General features: G+C 49.8%; 1 protein-coding gene across 14 annotated transcripts in view; it reads right to left on the reverse strand.

The window, feature by feature from the left end:
* ANK2 (ankyrin 2) overlaps nucleotides 1-22,417 on the reverse strand; it is a 380,522-nt gene that overhangs the window by 214,000 nt on the left and 144,105 nt on the right. For 5 of the 14 annotated variants that reach the window (XM_066234407.1, XM_066234333.1, XM_066234369.1 and 2 more), the window contains exon 1: nucleotides 17,660-17,919. The exons of 3 other annotated variants lie outside the window; for them this stretch is intronic. In XM_066234407.1, the coding sequence (XP_066090504.1) occupies nucleotides 17,660-17,743 (84 nt within the window). In that variant the 5' untranslated portion in view covers nucleotides 17,744-17,919. Of the gene's footprint in view, nucleotides 1-17,659; nucleotides 17,940-22,417 lie in introns of those variants that run through there. 6 more of the 14 variants (XM_066234195.1, XM_066234167.1, XM_066234085.1 and 3 more) reach the window with 3 other exon arrangements.

Here is a 22,417-nt window from a genome sequence, read left to right on the forward strand (position 1 = left end):
ACCCTGTAGGTCCCTAACAAATACACATCAAAGTCAACATTAAGATTTGCCACAGAAGAAGAAGAGCACATTAACACAAAGATTTATTCTTCATGCTACCTCCTCTCACGATACACCGTCAATAATTGGCCGGACCCATTGTGCAGACACTGCTGGCACTGCTGATGGCCCCTCACACCTCTGCCACTGTGCGTTCACTCTGTGCATTAGCATTTCCTGTGGGACCGGGCCTGATCTACGTGACTTTTTCCAGAAAAGCGCTTTCTTCCTCTCTTCAAGCTGAATGGTGCTCCCAGTCATCACTGGGACTCCCAGCAGCAACCATACTGGAAATAATTGGCCGGCAGCCAAGGCTGGGCACACTCCGCTGCTGTCACCAGGAATTAATCAGAGCATCCGGCACACTGAGTCCCAGCGGCCAGGGCGTCACCAGGCGAGGTTTCTGTGGCATGACAGCAGCTCGTGGTCAGCAGGAGACCCAAGCTGTGTTCAGAAAACACAGCGATGGTTTGCTTATTTCTCTTCTTTTCTTCCTTTTCAATTCCTAAGGGAGAGCCTCTGCACCAGTTTCTCATCATGGAAACCAGGGAGTAGGGTGTCTAAACGCTGACCGTCGGGAAGCATGCCTGTGTCCTGCTTTGCTCCACGCAGGCCTGACATCCCTGCAGAGGCCTCGGGGACAGGCTGAGTCTTCCTGTCACCTGACTTGCGTGGGTGGTTCAGGTGTACTGGGCTGTCCTGGCTGTAACACCCAGAGACATCTGTGCTACTATTCTACAGGGTTACTTAGTAACACCTACACTGAATGTGTTCAAGCAGACCCAAGAGTTGATTTAGTCATCATTTAAAAACTGAATTAACGGAATGACATTTATTGAGTGAATTCTAAGAACTGACACAGTCGGGTGACTCAGCACAATGCAGGTGTCATACAGTCTACGAACATGTTCGCGTAGGAACCTCTACTGTCCAGAGCTGCACCCAGTAAACACCTGACACAAGCCTCGGGGGCTGGCGAGGAGGACAGCAGAAAAAATTTATTTATTTATTTATTTATTTATTTTTACGGAGACAGAGAGAGTCAGAGAGAGAGGGATAGACAGGGACAGACAGGAACAGAGAGATGAGAAGCATCAATCATTAGTTTTTTTCATTGCGCATTGTGACACCTTAGTTTAGGGATTCCCAAACTACTGCCCGCAGGCCACATGTGGCCCCCTGAGGCCATTTATCTGGCCCCCACTGCACTTCCGGAAGGGGCACTTCTTTCATTGGTGGTCAGTTAGAGGAGCACTGTATGTGGCAGCCCTCCAACGGTCTGAGGGACAGTGAACTGGCCCCCGTGTAAAAAGTTTGGGGACCCCTGCTAAGGCTTAGTTGTTCATTGATTGCTTTCTCATATGTGCCTTGACCATGGGCCTTCAGCAGACCAACTAACCCCTTGCTTGAGCCAGCGACCGTGGGTCCAAGGTGGTGAGTTTTTGCTCAAACCAGATGAGCCCACTCTCAAGCTGGCGACCTTGGGGTCTCAAACCTGGGTCCTCAGCATCCCAGTCCAATGCTCTATCCACTGCGCCACCGCCTGGTCAGGCAGCAGAAAAAAATTTGAAGTAAATCTTTTAAGGAAAAAAGAAAGAATAACAAAGAAGCTGTTATGGTCATTTCTTACACTTAAATTTTGTTTGAGTTCCTATTTCAAAACGACTCCCACCACTACGCCCCCTACCCAGGCCTCCGAGGACAGAAAGAGTTCCAGATGTCTTCTGAGTTTGAGCATCTTAGCTGTACTTTACTTGGGCATTTCAAAGACCAGCCCGGCGATAGGACTGACACTTGAATACCGGGGTAGATCAGCCCTTGAGCTCTGCAGCCTCTGGAACAGATGTCCAGCTGTCCATGCGGCTTGGGTTTGCCTGTCACATGACCCCTGATCTCTGCTTTGTCCTCCCCGCTGCCACCACCACCCGCCAAGGACACTCTGGGAAAGGGACCTGCTTTGAGCGTGTGAAAACAGTCCCTGAGCCGTGTCCACTGGCCACCTTTTCCGTATTGTGTAACTGGAACCCCCTCACACTGCTGTCACTAGAGGACAGCGAGGGGCTTGGGAGTGCTGCCCAGGATGCCCATGCTCCGTCCACTCTCCCTGGCTGCACAAGCTGGGTTGTCCTAAAAGTGGGGGACAGGCAGGTACACCACTGCCTGAGCCTGGACCAAAAGGAAGCCCCGAATCCTGGCAGCGCTGAGGGCAGTGAGCACGGAAGAGAAAGCGGGTAGTGGGTGAGATGATCACAGAACGAGTTAGCCTGGTCAAGTGGATTTGAGTCCCAGAGGAGACATCTTGGCCGCTGAGGCCAGGTACCAGGTACGACGTCCATGGAGATGTTTATGAAGCCCTACCCGCCCCTTGGTTGGAGGAGGGACCACACTCTTCGGGGACACGCAGCACGGCCGCCCCACAGGGAACTCTAGTTCCCCGTTATTATCCAGCCGGCCATCCCCTAGGCTGACCCACTTTGAAATCGAGCTGGGACATCTGGTCCTTGTCCCTAATCCGGCTGCAGAGACATCAGGTCGATGCTACTGCCAGCTCCCATTTCATTGAAGGCTTTATTTTAAAACCACCGCTGAGGAAAGAAGGCGTGTACAGTAGACATGAGGAATAATCACTCTCTTAGAACAAGGGGAGGATTGTCATCTCCATTTGAAATGAATCCAATCTTATGCTTAGGGCTTCCTCCTGTCTGTTACTTGTTTCAAAATAAATCTAACCAGATGTTCTTGGCTTATCACTTCTGGGTGGGGGTGAGGGGGCTGTCTCATTTATCTGTCACCATTACTTTCATCAAAATTGGATGTTGTTAGGCTGGGTACCAAGGATTTATGGAGCAAGGGAACATAAGCATTTCAGATGTCCCAAGGGCTGTCTTAGACAGGACAGACTAAGGCAGAACAGGATGGTAATGTCATACGCCATAAATTAACTTAATTAGTGTGTAATGGTTTTCACGAGGCTCAGTGCATTTGGGGGTGGAAGTGAGCAGAGTCAGAGATGTTCCACGAAGGAACGGGGCCCCCTGGATCCCCATGGGAAGACAGGTAGTTTGGTATGACTGAGCCCAAACGGCCGCCACCCAACAAAACAGAGTGTTTGACTAGCTGGTTAAACATGTGTTACACTTACAGACCACAGGGCAGATAGACATTCTGTCTTCCAGGCAAACTATGAGTGCTTTCCTGGTGTACCAAAACCAGAAAACTAAAAGAAAGTGCATTTTTTGTTGCATTCAAACCCAGAGTCACTAAATTTAGTTGAAATTAGAAGGAAAAACAAGCGTACAGAGCCTACCCCACAGGTGAACCTGGGAAGCATGTCCGTCTACCCTGCTGGACCTGCAAACGTTGGCACGGGCCTCTGAGGTGGGCGAAGGGGGGCCACTCCCTGCCACGTCCTCTCTCCTCACCGGGTGCCGCTCAGCACAGCCATCCCATCAGCGCCCGCCACACCAATCTGTCTGCAGCAAGAGGAGCCGGCTGCCAGCCCAAAGGGCAGATTCAGAAGGGTCACTGCCACATGAAACTGTCAGAAGCGCACACCTGTCCCGTGCCGCGCAATCCAGCGCACACAGACATGTGGCTGCAGCCACATCAGTGTGCCGGACGGAGGGAGAATCGTATGCTCACTGTCCGTTTTAATATGAGTTGTTAACCAGCATTTCTGCACACATGATGATGTGGTCGGTCATGCTACACTGCACAGATCATCATTAAATATATTTAGTCCTGCTCATGCCAACAGCACACGCTCCAAATGCAGACGCAGACCGAGCCTTCTGGGCTGACTGACTTAGGAGGATGCTGGGAAGAGTGTTGTGTCAAATGCATGAAAAATGATCTACAGCCATGCCAGGCTGCGCCGAATACACGCCCGGTATGGGGTTGCTTGACGGTGAGAAAATGACGGCAGATATTTATACCAATTTTAATAAGCAGCGCACAGTGATTATTCCCAGTTGTTCCAATGACATCTCTGAAGTGCTGGTGCACAGTGTCTGCATGTGTCTTAGATTTTTATTTTCCTTCCTGATTTTTATTTTAAAATGTTGGTCTTTGCCTCCCCTCCTACAATAATGACCATGGAGCACAGCCTTCCTCTGGACTCAGGGCAAATATTCAGGTCACCAGAGAAGAGTCGTCTCTGGGGACAAGCATTCCACTGAGAGAGAGCTGAAAGCTTGGTGCACACACACACACAAATGCCAAATTTCTCATTAGCAATGTCATACTATTTCCATTAAAATTTTTTTCACTATTGTTCCTAAGTTAGAATACCCTCACCTAAGCTAGCTCAATTTGCTACATAGAAATATTTTTGGTTAAAAGTGTTGTTCCAGTATGGAGATTCCTCAAAAAATTAGAAATGGAACTGCCCTATGACCCAGCCATCCCACTTTTAGGAATATATCCCAAGGACACCATATCACCGATTGAAAAAAAGAAATGCACCCCATGTTTATGGCAGCATTGTTCACAATAACAAAGATCTGAAAACAGCCCAAGTGTCCGTCAGTGGACGAGTGGATTAAAAAGCTGTGGTACATATATACTATGGAATACTATGGGACTATGAAAAAGAAGGAAATATTACCTTTTACAACAATATGGATGGACCTGGAAACTATTATGTTGAGTGAAATAAGCCAGGCAGAGAAAGAAAAATATCATATGACCTCACTCATTTGAGGAATCCAATGAACAATGTGAACTGAGGAACAGAATTGAGACAGAGGACGGATCAAAGGGACCAGAGGAAAAGAGGACAGAGGGAAAGGGGATGATAGGATGAGATAAACCTGAAGGGAAGGGGGGAGGGCACTGTAGGGAGGGGGGCAAGGGAGATGTTGAGGGGAATAGGGGGGAGAGAGGATGCATTCGGGGCAACACTAGAATCTATGTAAACACAATAAATTAAATAAAAAAAGTATTGTTCCAGATCATCAGCATGGTGAGTTACTATATTATTACCATTAACATGTATATAAAAAGGCATCACTTACTAGTGCTTGATGAAACATTCTAGAATGGTCCTTAAACTTCCTTAAACTTTCTTAAACTTCCTTAAACTTCCAAAACCAACATGAATCCCTACACTTCCCAGTTCCCACAGTTTCACCTCAAACACCCTCCCCCCCTTGTGGCTTCCCTTTAACCGGAGTGTTCTCTCAAGGGCGTGGCAAGAACGGTCCTTATTTTATAGACAAGAGTCGGAGGTGGTCAGAGGTAACATGACTGACGTGAGTCATCCTGCCTACCAGGGACGTGGACAGTCCTTGTGCAGAAACTGGAGGACAGACCCGCAAGGGGAAAGGACGGGAAAGTCGTGACGTTCACGTTAAGGATCTGAACTCAGCTTCAGGACCAGCGCTCAGCAAACTGAGGAGGGAGTCAGAGCACAGTGGGCTCACAGGCCACACACTCAGGATAAACGGAGGAGGGGGCCCTGGCCGGTTGGCTCAGTGGTAGAGCGTCGGCCTGGTGTGTAGGAGTCCTGGGTTCGATTCCCAGCCAGGGCACACAGAAGAAGTGCCCATCTGCTTCTCCACCCCTCCCCCTCTCCTTCCTCTCTGTCTCTCTCTTCCCCTCCCACAGCCAAGGCTCCATTGAAGCAAAGCTGGCCCGGGCGTTGAAGATGGCTCCATGGCCTCTGCCTCAGGCACTAGAGTGGCTCTGGTTGCAACAGAGCGATGCCCCAGATGGACAGAGCATCGCCCCCTGGTGGGCATGCTGGGTGGATCCCGGTCGGGCGCATGCGGGAGTCTGTCTGACTGCCTCCCCATTTCCAACTTCAGAAAAATACAAAAAAAAACCCCAAAACCGAGTAGGAGTCAGAGCACAGTGGGCTCACAGGCCACGCACACAGATAAACTGAGGAGAAGAGCGAGGACTCTCCTGTGCATGCAGCCTTCAGAGCCCCTGTGAGGGTGCTGCACAGCATTCAGCCCTGGCTTGTCCACACCAGGGTCTCCTATGATGGTAAAGGCAGGAGGCAAGCATTCAGATCATTTCAAAAAGCATCAGACTAGATTGAGATGCTCTTGTAAATTGGCAGGCCTGTTTATCGGGATTTACTATCGACTAGATCAATGGTTCTCAAACTTTTTGAGGTCAGGGCGCATTTAAAATCCTACAAATAATTGTAGGCGTACTATGTACAAATTTCTGAGAAATATGTTATGATAATTAAGTCAAATATTAAAGAAAAAAATATAAAGTCCAAGCGTGCTTTTATGGTAATTAAACCAAATAAATATGACAAAATTAAATTTATTCTGACATTAGAAAACATTTTTATGTTACATTTTTTGAGTTATGCTTTTTAGAATTCATAAAAAAGAGGGATTAAAAAATAAAAAGACGACAAAAAGTTATCTTCTTATATATATAGATACATTCTTAGTAAGATTTAGTAAATTCGGCAGGTCCCGGCGAGAATGTTAAGTTTTTTCATTCTTGTGTTTATGAGAAACATGAGCCTGATGCGTCCTAGCGATTTCTTCAATGTTTGGGCATCTATTTGAAAGGCAAACTCTCATTTCCTCGTCAATATATTGAAGAATTCCTCTCTTTTTACTCTTAATTGTGTTGAGGGTAGAAAATCCTATTTCACATAAATAGGATGTTGAAAATTGTAGTAAAATGTTCAAAGCTTTTTTAGATATTGCCACATATTCTTCTTTTATAGAAATTCAAAAGGCTTCAAGAGACAATTCCTTATGTTTAATCATCAATCCAAAACCCCCACCATACATATCATCTTAACTTGACACCAAACAAAGGATAGAAGAAACTTGCCTCCAGTCTTTCTGGGGAACATGGGGGGTAGTGTAAACAATCCAGTACCACAGCTTAACAGCCTTTTGCAACCTAATCAGGCAAGTGAGGTGGGGGGTTGAGCAGACTGTCAGCTTACAGCCAATTCCCCACACCTCTGTCCCCCCAAAATCTAAACTCCAAAAACCCTGTTGGTTTTTTGGTCCCCAACAGGCACATACTTCTCTGGAATACCATAGGGCGCACCTGGAAATCTTCTAAGGCGCACCAGTGCGCCCTGGCGCACACTTGGAGAACCACTGGACTAGAGAAAGGACTTATAAATACGAATACATACAGGGCAAGGTTTCACAGACAGGGCGAGTGACTTAGAGAAGTGTTTGTGATACGTTCCCCAAAGAGGATGATTTCAAACCTCAGCCTGGACCTGACAGGGCTCAGAGCACAAGCACATGTTGGGGAAGAGCCCCCCATGGGGCTGACAACTGTTAAGGACAGCAAGGTCCGCCGGAGTCTCCTATTCTTTCCTGTGACCTGTATGGACATGAGGAGGCTGCCCACTGGACACCTGTCTCTCCTCCTTCATATGTGTCCATGAGCCAGGACCCAAGGTTCAGACTCCTGCAGGCCCCCCCTCAGGGTGGAGAGCTCAATGTTTTAATGAAATCACACTGATCTCGCGCCATTCCCCAGGCTCTTGCAGAATTTACTTTGGGCGACTCACAGTACTGATTAGCTTTAATATTTGTAATATGACATGATACTCATACTGGTCTCTGGGTTGCTCATGACTTTGTTTTGGATAAAGATGTCTGCTCAGTCAGATCCAGCCATTGATTTTCAGCCCCCGGGCAGCCCAGCAGTTAACGCATTACCCCCTCCTCCAGCCGCACACAGCACAAACTCGCAGAATCAACGAGGCATTCTTCGGGGTGAGGAGCAAACACGTAAATTAAGCTCAGCTAAACAAGCTCATTCTGAGAAATTGATGCTCATTAAGCAAATGTTAAATATCAGGGTCTTGTCTTAATGAGAACCAACACAGTGAGCGAGCAGAGGAAGGCGAGGGTTCTCTGCGAGTTTCTCAGGAAACAAGGACAAAGCCCGGTCTGGTGACTCAGGCAAAGGTCACTCCTAGACGCAGGTCATCCCTGCGTCATTAAGAACGCCTTTTCCTGTCTCTCTCCACCTTTTAAAAATGGGCCCTCATGGGTGTGTGCCAAGGTGAAGACTTGAAAGTGGCTTTGGAATGAGCATGTTTTAAAATAATTGACACTGCAAAGATGTTTCTACAGCCATGAGCCAGGTGCTGCGTCTCCGGGTTACTTAGCTGTGGCAGCTAAGATCCTGACAGCGTCTTAGTCGCCTTCTGCTCTTCATCCAGAGCTCAGTGATTATCCTTTTCTGCCCTTGTATTTACTCCTGTGCAGTGTGATCACTGGCTCTTAAAACTCATGCTATGTGAACAAAGCCTTTCACTTTTGACCCATGCTGTGGGCAGCATAGCAGTGCCTGGTCAAACCACGTTCTTCAGTCTTCAGTCATTAGATAATATCATACAGTGGTTTCCACATATATAAGTTAATAAAAATAAAAACAAACCCTCCCAAAACAAAACAAAACACACACAAAGAAATGGACTCTCCCTACAGGGTTGGCAGATATGAATGGACTTCAAAGGACAGAAGTAGCCATCATATTTACTTAATCTCAAGTTCATAAAATACATGTTTTCTACCAAAAATGAGAGCAATCCCAACTCTGCCCTTGCGAGCCAAGGGGACTGAGGGGTGAAGTGTATTTGTTGTGATGAACCCTGCCAGCACCTGCTGAGATGAGCAGACAGTGGCTCTCAGTGCCACCAGCAAGGATTAGGGCAGAGCACAAGCAGGAAGGCAGGTTAGAGGCACGTTCATAACGTTGCCTGCTCTGAATCAGGACACGACAGTGATCCATACTGATGAAAAAAGTCTTCATTCTATTTCATGGTGCAATCACCTGTCTCTCTAGAAACTTTATCAAGGAAGAGAAAGAGCCTGGCCAGGTGGCGGCGCGGTGAATAGACCGTTGTTGACCTGGGACGCTGAGGACCCAGGTTCAAAACCCCAAGATTGCCTGCTTGAGTGTGGAATCCTAGACCCCATGGTTATTGGCTTGAGCCCAAAGGTCTCTGGCTTGAAGCCCAAGGTTGCTGGCGTGAACAAGGAGTTGCTGGCTCAGGTGGAGCCCCTGCTCAAGGGACGTATGAGAACCAATCAATGAACAACTAAGGTGACACAACTACGAGTTGATACTTTTCATCTCTCCCTTGCTGTCTATCCCTGTCTCTCTCTTTATGTTCATGAAGGAAGGAGGGAGGGAGGGAGGAAAGAAGAAAGGGAGGAAGGGAGGGAGGGAGGGAGGGAGGGAAGGAAGGAAGGAAGGAAGGAAGGAAGGAAGGAAGGAAGGAAGGAAGGAAGGAAGGAAGGAAGGAAATGAGACCTGAACCACTTCAGAGAGAAGAGTATGAGAAAGAACTTTCCAAAGAACAAATTCCTCAGCAGAGTAACTGGAACTGAAGTTGGGACGGCAGAGTCAGCACCTGAAACTCGCTCAGTTTACTGCGCCGAAGCCTTGTGAAGAAACCTATGCCCCTCTCTGCTTGGTCCTTCTCCGAGTCCAGTTCCACATCCATCCAGAGGGAAAGAAACACCCACATCGACACACAACACGACGGGATGGGAGCAAACGAAGGGAAGAGAGGCCACGCTTGGGAGAATGCTGCCGACAGCCAGGAGGAAGCCGCCTCTGCGTCTGGCTCCCATGGACCAGAGCGGGCACTCAGGAGAAGGTGACCCACTGCGGACAGACGGAGGCCAGCGGGGTGTGGAGGATGTCTTGGCAGAGCCGTCAGAAGCTTTGCGAGAGACGCAGGGATGGCGGCTCAGCACCTGGTTTTCGTGGAAGACGTGGCTCCGAGGTGGCATCTGCTGACTGGTAGGCAGAGCGTCCATCATCTATCCCTCCAGCACTGTCTCTACATGAGGCCCCCGAGGCCCCAGCTCCTCGCCTACGAAACAGGGAAGATGAGATGGGAAGGTGTGTGGGAAGCAAGGCTGGGTTCTCGATACAGAATGAGAGGAAGACGGGAAAAAACACTCCGTCTTGGGTCTTCGCCATCACCGTCCAGACGTTGACAAAGATAGCTGTTAGAGCCGAGGCACAGTCCTGCACATCTAATCTGAAACAAGAGTGACTTTTTGGTGAAACGCAGGACTCCATGCCTGCTGTCTCTGTGCCGAGGCAGTGGTTCCAGCCACACTCCAGCGTCACAAGGACAGCCGAGAGTCTGACAAGAGTCCCCAGAAGTGATGGAATGGCTCTGAAGTGGGACCTAAGGATTTTATTCTTTTAGCAACCCAGGTGATTGTGGTACTGTGGTCAGCAGACAACACTTTGCTTTGAAACTATTAACTTCAGGGTTAATATGTGGTTATTAGTAATAGAGGAAATTCACAACACACACACAAAAACCAGCATCATGAAGGTGAGAGGAAAGAGCCAGACACAGAGACAAACAGAAAATCACAGGAACCCCGGATGGAAGGGACTCTTCCATCCAATAAAAAAAAATTCCATCCTCTCCGACAGATGGTCCTCTCACATGCCTTCCGTGACTGGGAATTGCTGTCTTCAGGCAACACAGGCTGTTTTGGGTTACAAATTGATGTAAAAAGAGGTAAATCATAAGTTGCTTAAAAAATTGAAGAAATGAGGGCATCACTCAGGACAAAGTATATGTGAAAGCCTTTCCAGAGTCAACCGAACTAGGTCAGTTCAAAACGATTGACAGCAAGACGATCTGGACATCCAACTGTTGGGTCCACTACCTGAGTCCCCTAAAAAAACCCCACTTTGGTGGTAGTTGTAAAAATAGACCTTCCCCTACGTCTCTCAGGAGCTGACGTTGAATGCACCTTCATGTCCCTACTGTGGTGCCACAAGTAACCAGCAATGAATACATGGAACCAGAATGCTTTGCCCCAGGGAGTTTTAAAAAACAGGCTCCATCAAAGCACCTTGATGGCCTGACCAGGCAGTGGCACAGTGGATAGAGCATCAGACTGGGATGCAGAAGACCCAGGTTTGAGATCCCGAGGTCGCCAGCTTGAGCACAGGTTCATCTGGTTTGAGCAAAGCTCACCAGCTTGGACCCAAGATCGCTGGCTTGAGCAAGGGGTTACTGGGTCTGCTGAAGGCCCACGGTCAAGGCACATATGAGAAAGCAATCAATGAACAACTGAGGTGTCTCAATGAAAAACTAATGATTGATGCTTCTCATCTCTCCGTTCCTGTCTGTCTGACTCTCTCTGTCTCTGTAAAAAAAAAAAAAAAAAAAACAAAAAACAAAAAAACCCACCTTGACGGAACACAGGTACCCAGAATATCACTTCGTCTCACCACCCTTGAAAAGCACAGTGCTTCCAGTTCAATCCACCAGGGAGGGAGACAGCCATAAGACAGACACTTCACGCTTCCCGCCTCAGAGGACTCCAGACGCCCAGCAGTTTCAGGTGGCCCCGGCACCCTGGCCAACGTGGGCCTTTCTCTGTCATTTATGTGCATTAGCAGCCTCTGCGATACACACACACACACACACACACACCGCCGCCCGGTTGGGTGGGGACGCACAACTGGTAACTGTGGGAGCCCCACACCAACGGGGTCTTGGGTTACTTTAATCTTACACCACCTGAATATTGTCCGGAAGAGGAAGTGTTGGTAGAGCAATCTGGAATCTAGAACAGGCCAAGGGCACCTCACAGACACATGTCCCTCAGGTCCTGGATCTGGCTGCCTGTCCAGGTTCCGGCTCGAGTTACAGTCGTCCATCTCCTCATCTGCACTGAACCCCCCACGGACCCTCCACCCTGACTTGCACCTCAAATATCCGAATATCCGTCTGTGCGAGACAACAAAGCCTCAAGGAAACTGCAGTGTGGGCGTGTCAGAGGAACGCAGTTTCTACAGATACTCTGGCATCAAGCGGGTCTGGTGCGTTGTCCTTGGACACTAAACAGCGCCCGATAATAAACAAATTTCTTTCCCTCTCTCTCTCTCTCTCTGCTGCCCCCCCCCCCCAGAAGTACCTTCATGCTCCACAGAGGACACCCCGGAGCTGCCCGGCACTCTCCACCGGGCCTTGGTGCTCCCTACTGAACATAAACAATGGGAAATCATCCTCAGACCAGGCCACCTGGCGACCGTGAGTGAGCAGGACACAGTGGCACTGCCACCGCCAGGCCTGCACACAGACAACATGAACACCATAGGAGCCGCCAGATGCCTGGTGTCCTTTCTCTGGCTCCAGGAGACACGCTGTCTCCCCCCACCCTGTTGGCCTCCTGAGCTGGGGCTCTCTGGGGTGCGAGTTCAAAACCATCCTGCTTTCTGAGGGCGCCCAACCAGACCAAGTGTCCCCCTTCTCAGACCCTCCCTAAATCACCTCCGAAGCCCAAATCCTGGGAGCCCGACCTAACTTGATCTCTTCCCACACAGAGCGTAACCCTGGCGCACCCAACCCCAGCAGTGCTCCTGGTGGGTTTGCAAGGAAGGCAAGGCCCAAACAGGCATTCTTAAGAGAAGCTAAGGTATTTTCTATCTGCAAGGCAGTCACTAAAATAATAATACAAAACAAACTCCTTCAGCTTATTTTCTCACTTTGAATATTTTGTGGCAAAGGAAACTTGAGGAGAATCACTGTTGGGAGGTGCAGAATGAACAAGTGGGGGAAAGCCTATTTGTTAACTATTTACCAGGGGAAGAGTCACATTTTCAAGGAATGTGATTCAGCACATGACTTCAACACCCCAGCCCCGTGAGCTGGGTCTACAGACCCGGGACACAGAGGACACAGATTCAAAACCCCGAGGTCATTGGCTTCAGCACAGGCTCATCTGGCTTGAGCATGGGCTCACCAACAACCCCAGTGTCGCTGGCTTGAGCCCAAGGTCGCTGGCTTGAACAAGGGGTCACTCGCTCTGCTGTAGCCCCCTGGTCAAGGCACAGATGAGAAAGCAATCAATGAACAACTAAGGTGCCGCAATGAAGAATTGATGCTTCTTATTTCTCTCCCTTCCTGTCTGTCTGTCCCTATCATTCCCTCTTTCTGTCTCTCTTACAAAAAATAAAATAAAAAAATAATAAAAAAAAAACCCTCAGTGGAGTCAATGTGAACCTCAGGCAGAGAAACAAACAACTGGATTAAGTGACATCTCATCAGCTGAGCCTAATTCTTGCCTTTCTCATATTTTGTCTTTATTAGGAAAGTTTATCTTCTATTCTTTCTGCATTCACACACATGTAATGGTCTAGTTTCTGGCCAGGTGACTCAGTGGCTAGAGCCGTGATGGTGAACCTATGATACGTGTGTCAGCACTGACACGCGTAGCCATTTTCAATGACACGCAGCTGCATGTAGCCACATACCAGAAAAGTATGGAGCCACATGCAGAGAAGGATGTTTTATCCTCGGCTCCTGCACGGCCAGCTGCAGTAGCCAAGGATAAAACATTTGCTGTAGTGTAGACACTCTGTGCTGGGGGTCTGTAGGCCAAAACAACAGAACTCCAGCACAGAGCATCTCGTTCTGGGACTTCCGGTTAGGCCTTTAGGGGATCTTTGACCTCACTTCAGGTCGGCGGAGCCGGGAGCAATGGAATGCCCTGGGGGATGCATCTCTGGGGCCCTGTAATCGCCATTACCAGCAACCACCTAACCACAGCAACCATCATCCAATCTACTGTTCTGGGGTGTAGTGGATTTCTAATTGACCATCATTACTGAGATAAGTGAGGGGGAGGCTGGAAGAGGTGAGGGTCTGTGCTATGGGGTGCCGTTTCCCGCCATTAGGAATAGCGGCAGCCACCTTAATTTATATAAGATGCAACTTGCAGAATTTCAAGACAGCATCTGGGCTCAGGTGTTTGTCAACTTGAGGTCAAAGCTTGAGAATCTGGAAAGGTGCCGCTTGGAGAATCAAGAGGAGTGCCACTACGAACAGGAAATTTGGAGTGCCTGGAACCGATTACCAGACACTTTTAGCACCCTGAAAAATATAGCAATGGCTTTACTCACAGTTTTTCTCTCTACATACTTTTGTGAGACTTTATTCTCAGCGTTAAATAATATCAAAACCAACAAAAGAAACAAATAGACAGATGAAGTTAGTAGCGCTTGCTTGGGCTTGCAGTGTACAAAATACCCACCTTCAATTGAAGATTTAGCCAATGAAATTTAGCAACAAAAAAGTCACTAATAGGCAAGTTAGTTAAAGAATTCCCCCTCCCCCTCACTTATCTTAGTTCACAGCACCCCACACAAGTTAAATAATATCAAGACCAATAAAAGAAACCGACTGACAGATGAACAAAGAAGTCACTAAGCAGGTAAGTTAAATAATTAGTTTTTGGTTTATTCAATACAGTTATATATTACAATTATAGATTTTTGTTATTTAAACTATTAATATTGTGAAATTATAGTTTTGTTTTTCTCGAAGTGACACACCACCCGAGTTATGTTCGTTTTTTGGTGAATTTTGACACACCAAGCTCAGAAGGCTGCCCATCACTGGGCTAGAGCATCTTCGCAATGCACCAAGGTTGCAGTTTCCCAGTCAGGACACATACAATAAATAATCAACAAATGCATAAATAAGTGGAACAACAAACCAATGTTTCTTTCTCTCTCTCCCTTCCTCTCTGTCTAAAATCAATCAATAAATTTTAAAAAATGTAATGGGAAAGCTTATCAGAGCTAAAGATATAAAACTCAAAATTCATTTAAATAAATAAAGAAGACCTAGAACATATCTGTGTAAATCCCACTCAATTTGTATGAAATAAAAAGTTCCCACCAGCAGTGAGTGAGTTCCTTTTTCTCCACAACCCCTCCCACACTTGTTATGACCTAGGTATTGATAACAGCCATTCTAACAGGTGTGAGGTGGTATCTCATTGTGGTTTTGATTTGCATTTCCTTGATAGCTAGCAACCGCTCTACTGGGTATTTACATGAAAAACTCGAAAACATTTGTTTGCAAAGATGCATGTACCCCCATGTTCATCGCAGTATTATTCATGGTGGCCAAGACATGATGGGATCAAAGAAAGTGTCCTTGGATAAAGGACTGGATAAAGAAGATGTGGTTCATTTCTACAATGGAATACGACTCAGCCATAAGAAATGATGACATAGTACCATTTACAACAATATGGATGGACCTTGAGAACATTATATTGAGTGAAATAAGTAAATCCAGAAAAGCTAAAACCTAGACGATTTCACTCATATGTGGGATATACAAATGAGATTCGTCGACACAGACAATCATATGATGGTTACCAAAGGGGGGGGGGGGGGGGACAAAGAGGGACAAATACATGGTGATGGAAGATGGTTTGACTTTGGGTGGTGGGTACACAATGCAATTGTGCAGATCGTGAACCACAGAGATACGCACCTGACACATACAATCTTATTAACCAATGTCATGTCAATTGTCAATTTAATAAAAATAAATAAATCTTTTTTTTTAAGTTTCCAATTTCAGCATGTAACAACTTTGGACATTTTGAAAAATGACTATTAGCCTCTGCAAAGCACCAATATTTTGTTCGGTTCCTCAAAGACTTTCCTTCTGCAGGGTGTATTCCCACTGATAATCTCCACTTCAGGGAACAGTAGCCACACCTAAAAGTTAGTGCCCTCGAGTATATGTTCAATACTGCTCATAGAATCGTATTCACTTTACTTCTAACCCTCACAAGACACCAAAAGATAGATAGATACACACACACACACACACACACACACACACGTATCCACACTTTCCAGAAGAGGGCCTGAATCGGAGAGATTGAGTGATGTGCTCCAAACCCAATATGAAAGGATAAGCTAGACTCAAGCCCACTGTGTCCGACCGTCAAGCTGGAGAATGCAGACGCGGGTCTCCGTGCGCGTGCACGTGTGTGCTTCTTTTTTTTTTTTTTTTAGGTGACATTACTCTAAATACTCAAAATTCACTGTGTTTTCATGGATGCCTCTGATAGGGGCACAAGCACACACAGGCATTCAAAACTTGCTATTGTTATCATTTTTGACTGCAAGCTCGGGAGAGAATTTATTCCTAAAATAAATACGTTTGAGAAAAACGGAGCTTTAAAAAAAAAACATTCCAGTTAGGACACACGGAGCTCTGCCCTCTGTGCCCGCAGGTCCCTTCAGAGGGCTTTGGTCCTGTGATCTGTGCCAGCGCTCCAAGCTCCCGGTCTCGGAGGGGCATGCCCCAACCCAGCCAAGCGGAGTGCCGTTGCTACGGCAGCAGGGGAGCTCAGAGACAGATGAAGAGTGCTGGAGCGATGCTGGGAACGCGCAGGCGAGCATTCCCTCTTCCTTCTGCTTCCCTGTCGCGCTCTTCCTCTCTCCTCTGTGTTTCTTCTCGTTTTTACAATGCTGCTCAATTAGCTGACTCTATGCAAACGCCTTCGAGGATGGGGGCCGGAACCCTTCAGTGCAAAGCAAACCCCCCACCCTGCCCCCCACCCGCCACCTGGTAGGCTGTGCCTCCTCAGAGCGCATCAGTGCCCTCAGGCTCTTACTAACACGGTCAAACGTGGGCAGGCTTATTCCTATCAAATCACAGGACACCACGCAGACACACGGATCCCCTGTTTGCCAACACAATGGTCTTGTAAACCTCTGAGGTTTCTCGTGATTCTGAATTTTTATATCAGGAGACATGGAGCGCACCCGTGATTGAGGTTGTTCCGCACAATGCAATTTCAACATCATCCAAATAAAAGATCTCCATTTGTTCACATTAATTCCTTTTTTTTTTCCCTTAATCTGCTTACTCAAAATCCAAGCCAGCTGCTCCCAGATCCACCTCTCATACCCTACCCCTCCGATGGGCCTAGGGAGGGACCTGGGTTGCAGGAGAACTGAACAGGCACCTCGTTCAGAGGGGAGCTGGAGGCTGCCCCCCCCCACCCCTTCCTCAGCAGGAGTCAGGCCATAAAGAAAGAGCAGCTCTGGGCGGGACCCAAGTTTGCATCTCCCCGGTTCTCCCCGATTCTTCCCGGTTCTCCCCTGCATTCTGTCCGCAAAGATCAGGGCGGCGTGAGGTCATCCGGACCCCATGGGCCCCCAGCCTCCACCTGCCACTTCTCTAGCTGTTTATCTTACTGGGTGAGAGAGAGAGAGAGAGAGAGAGAGAGAGAGAGAGAGAGAGAGAGCCATGGCGCTAATGCTCTGGTCTGAGGGAGGCGCCCAGGAGCTTAGCGGAGCAAAGGAACACCATGCTGGGACCTCATTTCTCCTGTCACAGCAGCCTTTTCTCTGTGGGGAGAGTGCGCTCCACAAGGGACCCATGGTGGCCGCTGTCTCGCCATCTCACGACCATTGCCGAGCATACACATCTGCCCCCAAATCTCCCTTCTGCTCCACAATCCACCTCGCTGTTCAGTTCCCCCCTAAAGTCACTCGTTCTAAAAGCAAGATGACTCTCTCTGTGCCCATCAGCGCCAGACACAACCCTCAGCGGCCACAAGTCTCCATCACGCCCTCCCCGTGCCGTACACACCTGGCCCGTTCACCCTCGGGCTTCCCGCTCCCGGCTCCCTAGCAGAGTGCACTGAGAACCCCACTACTCTCCCGGCCCCAGAAAACCGTGCTGCACTTGCCCCTGAGAAAGCCCCTGCACACTCACACTCACACACGCACACACACTGACACTCGCACGCGCGCGTGCACACACACACAGGCACCCACGCTCTGGCAGGCAGCTCACCTTCCTGGGCTTCTTTCTTCTCTGACTGCTGCCATTGAACTTCTCACCACCGTTGCTCTTCTGGGCTGCGTCTTCGCTTATCATCGTGAACCGTGAAGCTTGGGTAGAGCAGGCAGCTCTGCCATTAAAGCCTGCTGCCAGCACAGCCGAGTGTGCGCTCGCTGGAGGAGAACAAGGGGGTGGGGACCGGGCGCAGACGGCGAGCACGGTGACGTTGCCATGGCAGGAGCTGCCACAACTGTTTATCTGACTGCATTGTTAAATCTGATGGAACCAATTACCCTCGGAGCCACGACAATGAAGGATGCCTTGAAAATGGGACGCTAGAAAAGGCAGGTCTGGGGACTCAGCTGCTCCCTTGTAGACACGCCCACCATCTGAACATCCCTCAACCAGCTCGAGATCTGCACAGATGTGCACAAACATCTGTACACACACCTGCTCACAGACCTGCACACTGACCTGCTCACAGACCTGCACACAGACCTGCTCACAGACCTGCACACAGACCTGCTCACAGACCTGCACACTGACCTGCACACAGACCTGCACAGACCTGCACAGACCTGCTCACAGACCTGCACACAGACCTGCACACAGACCTGCACACAGACCTGCTCACAGACCTGCACACTGACCTGCACACAGACCTGCACACAGACCTGCACACAGACCTGCTCACAGACCTGCACTGACCTGCACACAGACCTGCACACAGACCTGCTCACAGACCTGCTCACAGACCTGCACACAGACCTGCACACAGACCTGCTCACAGACCTGCTCACAGACCTGCACAGACCTGCTCACAGACCTGCACACAGACCTGCACACAGACCTGCTCACAGACCTGCTCACAGACCTGCACACAGACCTGCTCACAGACCTGCACACTGACCTGCACACAGACCTGCACAGACCTGCACAGACCTGCTCACAGACCTGCTCACAGACCTGCACACAGACCTGCACACAGACCTGCTCACAGACCTGCACACTGACCTGCTCACAGACCTGCACACAGACCTGCTCACAGACCTGCACACTGACCTGCACACAGACCTGCACACTGACCTGCTCACAGACCTGCTCACAGACCTGCACACTGACCTGCACACAGACCTGCACACAGACCTGCTCACAGACCTGCACACTGACCTGCACACAGACCTGCACACAGACCTGCTCACAGACCTGCACTGACCTGCACAGATCTGCTCACAGACCTGCACAGACCTGCTCACAGACCTGCACACTGACCTTCACACAGACCTGCTCACAGACTTGCTCACAGACGTGCACTGACCTGCACACAGACCTGCTCACAGATCTGCACACTGACCTGCTCACAGACCTGCTCAAAGACTTGCTCACAGACCTGCACAGACCTGCTCACAGACCTGCACACAGACACCTGCTCACAGACTAGCACACTGACCTGCTCATAGACCTGCACACAGACACCTGCACACAGACCTGCTCACAGACCTGCACAGACCTGCACACAGACATCTGCTCACAGACTTGCACACAGACCTGCTCACAGACATGCACACAGACCTGCTCACAGACCTGCACAGACCTGCTCACAGACATGCACACAGACCTGCTCACAGATATGGACACAGACCTGCACAGACATCTGCTCACAGACCTGCACACAGACCTGCTCACAGACCTGCACACAGACCTGCTCACAGAACGGCACACAGACCTGCACACTGACCTGCACAGACACCTGCACACAGACCTACACACTGACCTGCACAGACACCTGCACACAGACACCTGCTCACAGGCCTGCACACAGACCTGTATTTAGTGTTCTTCCTGCAGGTACAACAAGAACAGACATGATGTGTACTGAGAAAGCATTCAGAAATGTGGTCCTCTACCTGATGTGTTCAGTGGGTAAAGAGGACACTCAAGGACAAGAACGGCCATTACTGTCTGACAGTGAATACAAGAGAGTGACATTTTAAAGTATTATTCACTTGATTTCAGACAACAGTTTTTCAAAACGCAGGTCAAGGAAGACTGCCATGGAGCCTTGACAACAGTTTCCCCAGCAACCAGGTAACAGACCATGCCCCCTTTGGCTCCTCTCTCTGCGGTAGCTTCTGACAGCGAACCTGCGTCACCTGCATGGCTGCACCTCACCCACCACCGCCTCTCCTGGACAGACCAGGACAGTATGTGCTTGTGTGTGTGTGTGTGTGCGCGTGTGCACTGCAGGTGTGTGTGTGTGCACGACTGGATGCCGCTGTGTCTGTGCATGTGTGTGCGCACCTGCGTGCTTGTGAGGGGAGACCACTGAGTTTCCTGGAACCAAACACGATGCCTGACCCAATTAAAGTAGTTAATCAAGGTTTGGTAACAAATAAGTTGGACACTGTGGATGATATAAATAGAAGAAAGTCATGGACTTAAAACTGATCGTAACCTAATTCTACCGACTGATGAGTAAACAGCTCCTGCTCTCAAGGGCCTTCCGATTTAAAGTTACAGAATCTTCTTTACAAGAAAAGGTAACAGGGCTTGTTTTTCTAACAAGAAACCCGATTTTACCAATTGGGTCAGGTGGCTGTATTTGTATATTTAAACATGCTGACAGGTGAGTACAACCAGAGCCCCGGGCACGCCCGGCGATTCGGAGGAAAGAGCAGGTGACCACAGAGCTGTCAGGTGCAGAGGCAGAGGATGGACGAAACCGGGAGGTGATGCCTAAAGGAGCCCTGGGACTCTGAAGGTGCCTCTTCACATGGTCGTTGCTGCTGCAGAGTCCTGTCCTTACTACAAATACAGGTGGCTGTCAGCTCAGTCAGGTCTGCCTCTCCGTGCAACACAGCAGGAACCGTCCACCTCTGTGCCTTGCTGTGGGGATGCTTCTCCCTCTCTCTCCCTCTCTCTCCTTCTCTCTCACTCTCTCCCTGTCTCTCTCCCTCTTTCTCTCTCTCCCTCCCCCTCTCTCTCTCCCTCTCTCTCCCTCTCTCTCCCTGTCTCTCTCCCTCTCCCTCCCTCTCACCCTCTCTCTCTCTCTCTGCCCCCTCTCTCTCTCCCTCTTTCTCTTTCCCTCTCTCCCCCCCCCCCCCCGATCCCTCTCTCCAGCCAGCCCCCACCCCCTCCTACTGGAGTCAACATGCTCCTGCAATGATGCCCAGAACCTCACGGCCAGGACTGAGGCGATGGACCTCTTTTCTGAAGCAACACCTTACAGGCACGTCCACAGAAGCTGCTAGAAGCCCAGCCCCCGCTGTTGTCAGAGCCCCTGGCCCGTGGGTGCCCACCCCAGCCTGCCAGCATTGAGCTCCCTCCTGCGACCTTGCTCAGGAGCAGCCCTGCCCGGAAACTGGACCATTTTCTCCATGAGGGTTTACTGAGTGCCCTCTGTGAGCCAGGAACCAAGCACTCAGACACATGTCCTAAACATCGGGGAACACGGGGAACAGACAAGGTCTGGGGGTGTAGGACAAGGGACAGTGGGAGACAAGGGGCTGGGTACGGCTCCAGGGGAACAGGACGGGGCTCTGCCTACACCACATGGGCCCCACGCACCACGGGCCCATGACGGGGCCCAGGGATCAGTGAACGTGCAATGAAGAAACGTCTTCCGTATTTACCACGAGCTTACATCTGTGGATAAACATCTAACAAGCACACTTTTTTCATTTCTTAGATTTTCCTTTATTTTGCATCCTTCTTGACATCGCAGAGCTAAGGTGGGCATGAGGAGACCTGAGAGAAGCTGTACAGACATGACCACGATGGTGGCACCCCACCCTCATGCCACACTTCATGACTGAGGTCACCTTCAGCTCCCAGAACAGATGCTCCGCAGGGACAAGTCTCTGTTCCCCCTGGGGGGGGGGGGTCCCCAGGCTTTCCGACCAGGCTGGCGGACAGCAGACAAGCGAGTACTCAGTAACTATGGGATGCTCACCACCGCAGGGGGGGGTGGCCGCTGTCCCTCCAAGGCCGGTGGACAGCCGAGGTCACAGCACGGGGGCAACTTGCCTGCGATCACACAGGTGATGACTCCTGAAGCCAGCAAGGTTCTGATTCCAGGGCCCTTGTCCTTGTGGCCCATCTCGGCCGGAGTTGGGAACAGAAGCCACCTCATGGCTGCGGTCGGACAGGAGAGACAAGCAGGCTGTGCCGGGAGCAGACACCACAGCCCCACACAGCGTGTGTGTGTGTGTGGGGGGGTCCCCACGTTTTGTTTTTTTTTATTTTTTTATTTTTTTATTTTTCTGAAGCTGGAAACAGGGAGGCAGTCAGACAGACTCCCGCATGCGCCCAACCGGGATCCACCACCTGGCATGCTCACCAGGAGGCGATGCTCTGTCCCTCCGGGGCATCGCTCTGTCGCAACCAGAGCCACTCTAGTGCCTGGGGCAGAGGCCAAGGAGCCATCCCCAGCGCCCGGGCCATCTTTTGCTCCAATGGAGCCTCAGCTGTGGGAGGGGAAGAGAGAGACAGAGAGGAAGGAGAGGGGGAGGGGTGGAGAAGCAGATGGGTGCCTTTCCTGTGTGCCCTGGCCGGGAATCGAACACGGGACTTCCGCACGCCAGGCCGATGCTCTACCACTGAGCCAACCAGCCAGGGCCCCCACCGTTTTGGGTTTTTTTTGTATTTTTCTGAAGTTGGAAATGGGGAGGCAGTCAGACAGACTCCCGCATATGCCCAACCGGGATCCACCCCGCACGCCCACCAGGGGCGATGCTCTGCCCATCTAGGGCATTGCTCTGTTGTGACCAG

Source organism: Saccopteryx bilineata, chromosome 1, assembly GCF_036850765.1.
Source record: "Saccopteryx bilineata isolate mSacBil1 chromosome 1, mSacBil1_pri_phased_curated, whole genome shotgun sequence".
In the NCBI taxonomy this organism is placed as follows: Eukaryota; Metazoa; Chordata; class Mammalia; order Chiroptera; family Emballonuridae; genus Saccopteryx; species Saccopteryx bilineata.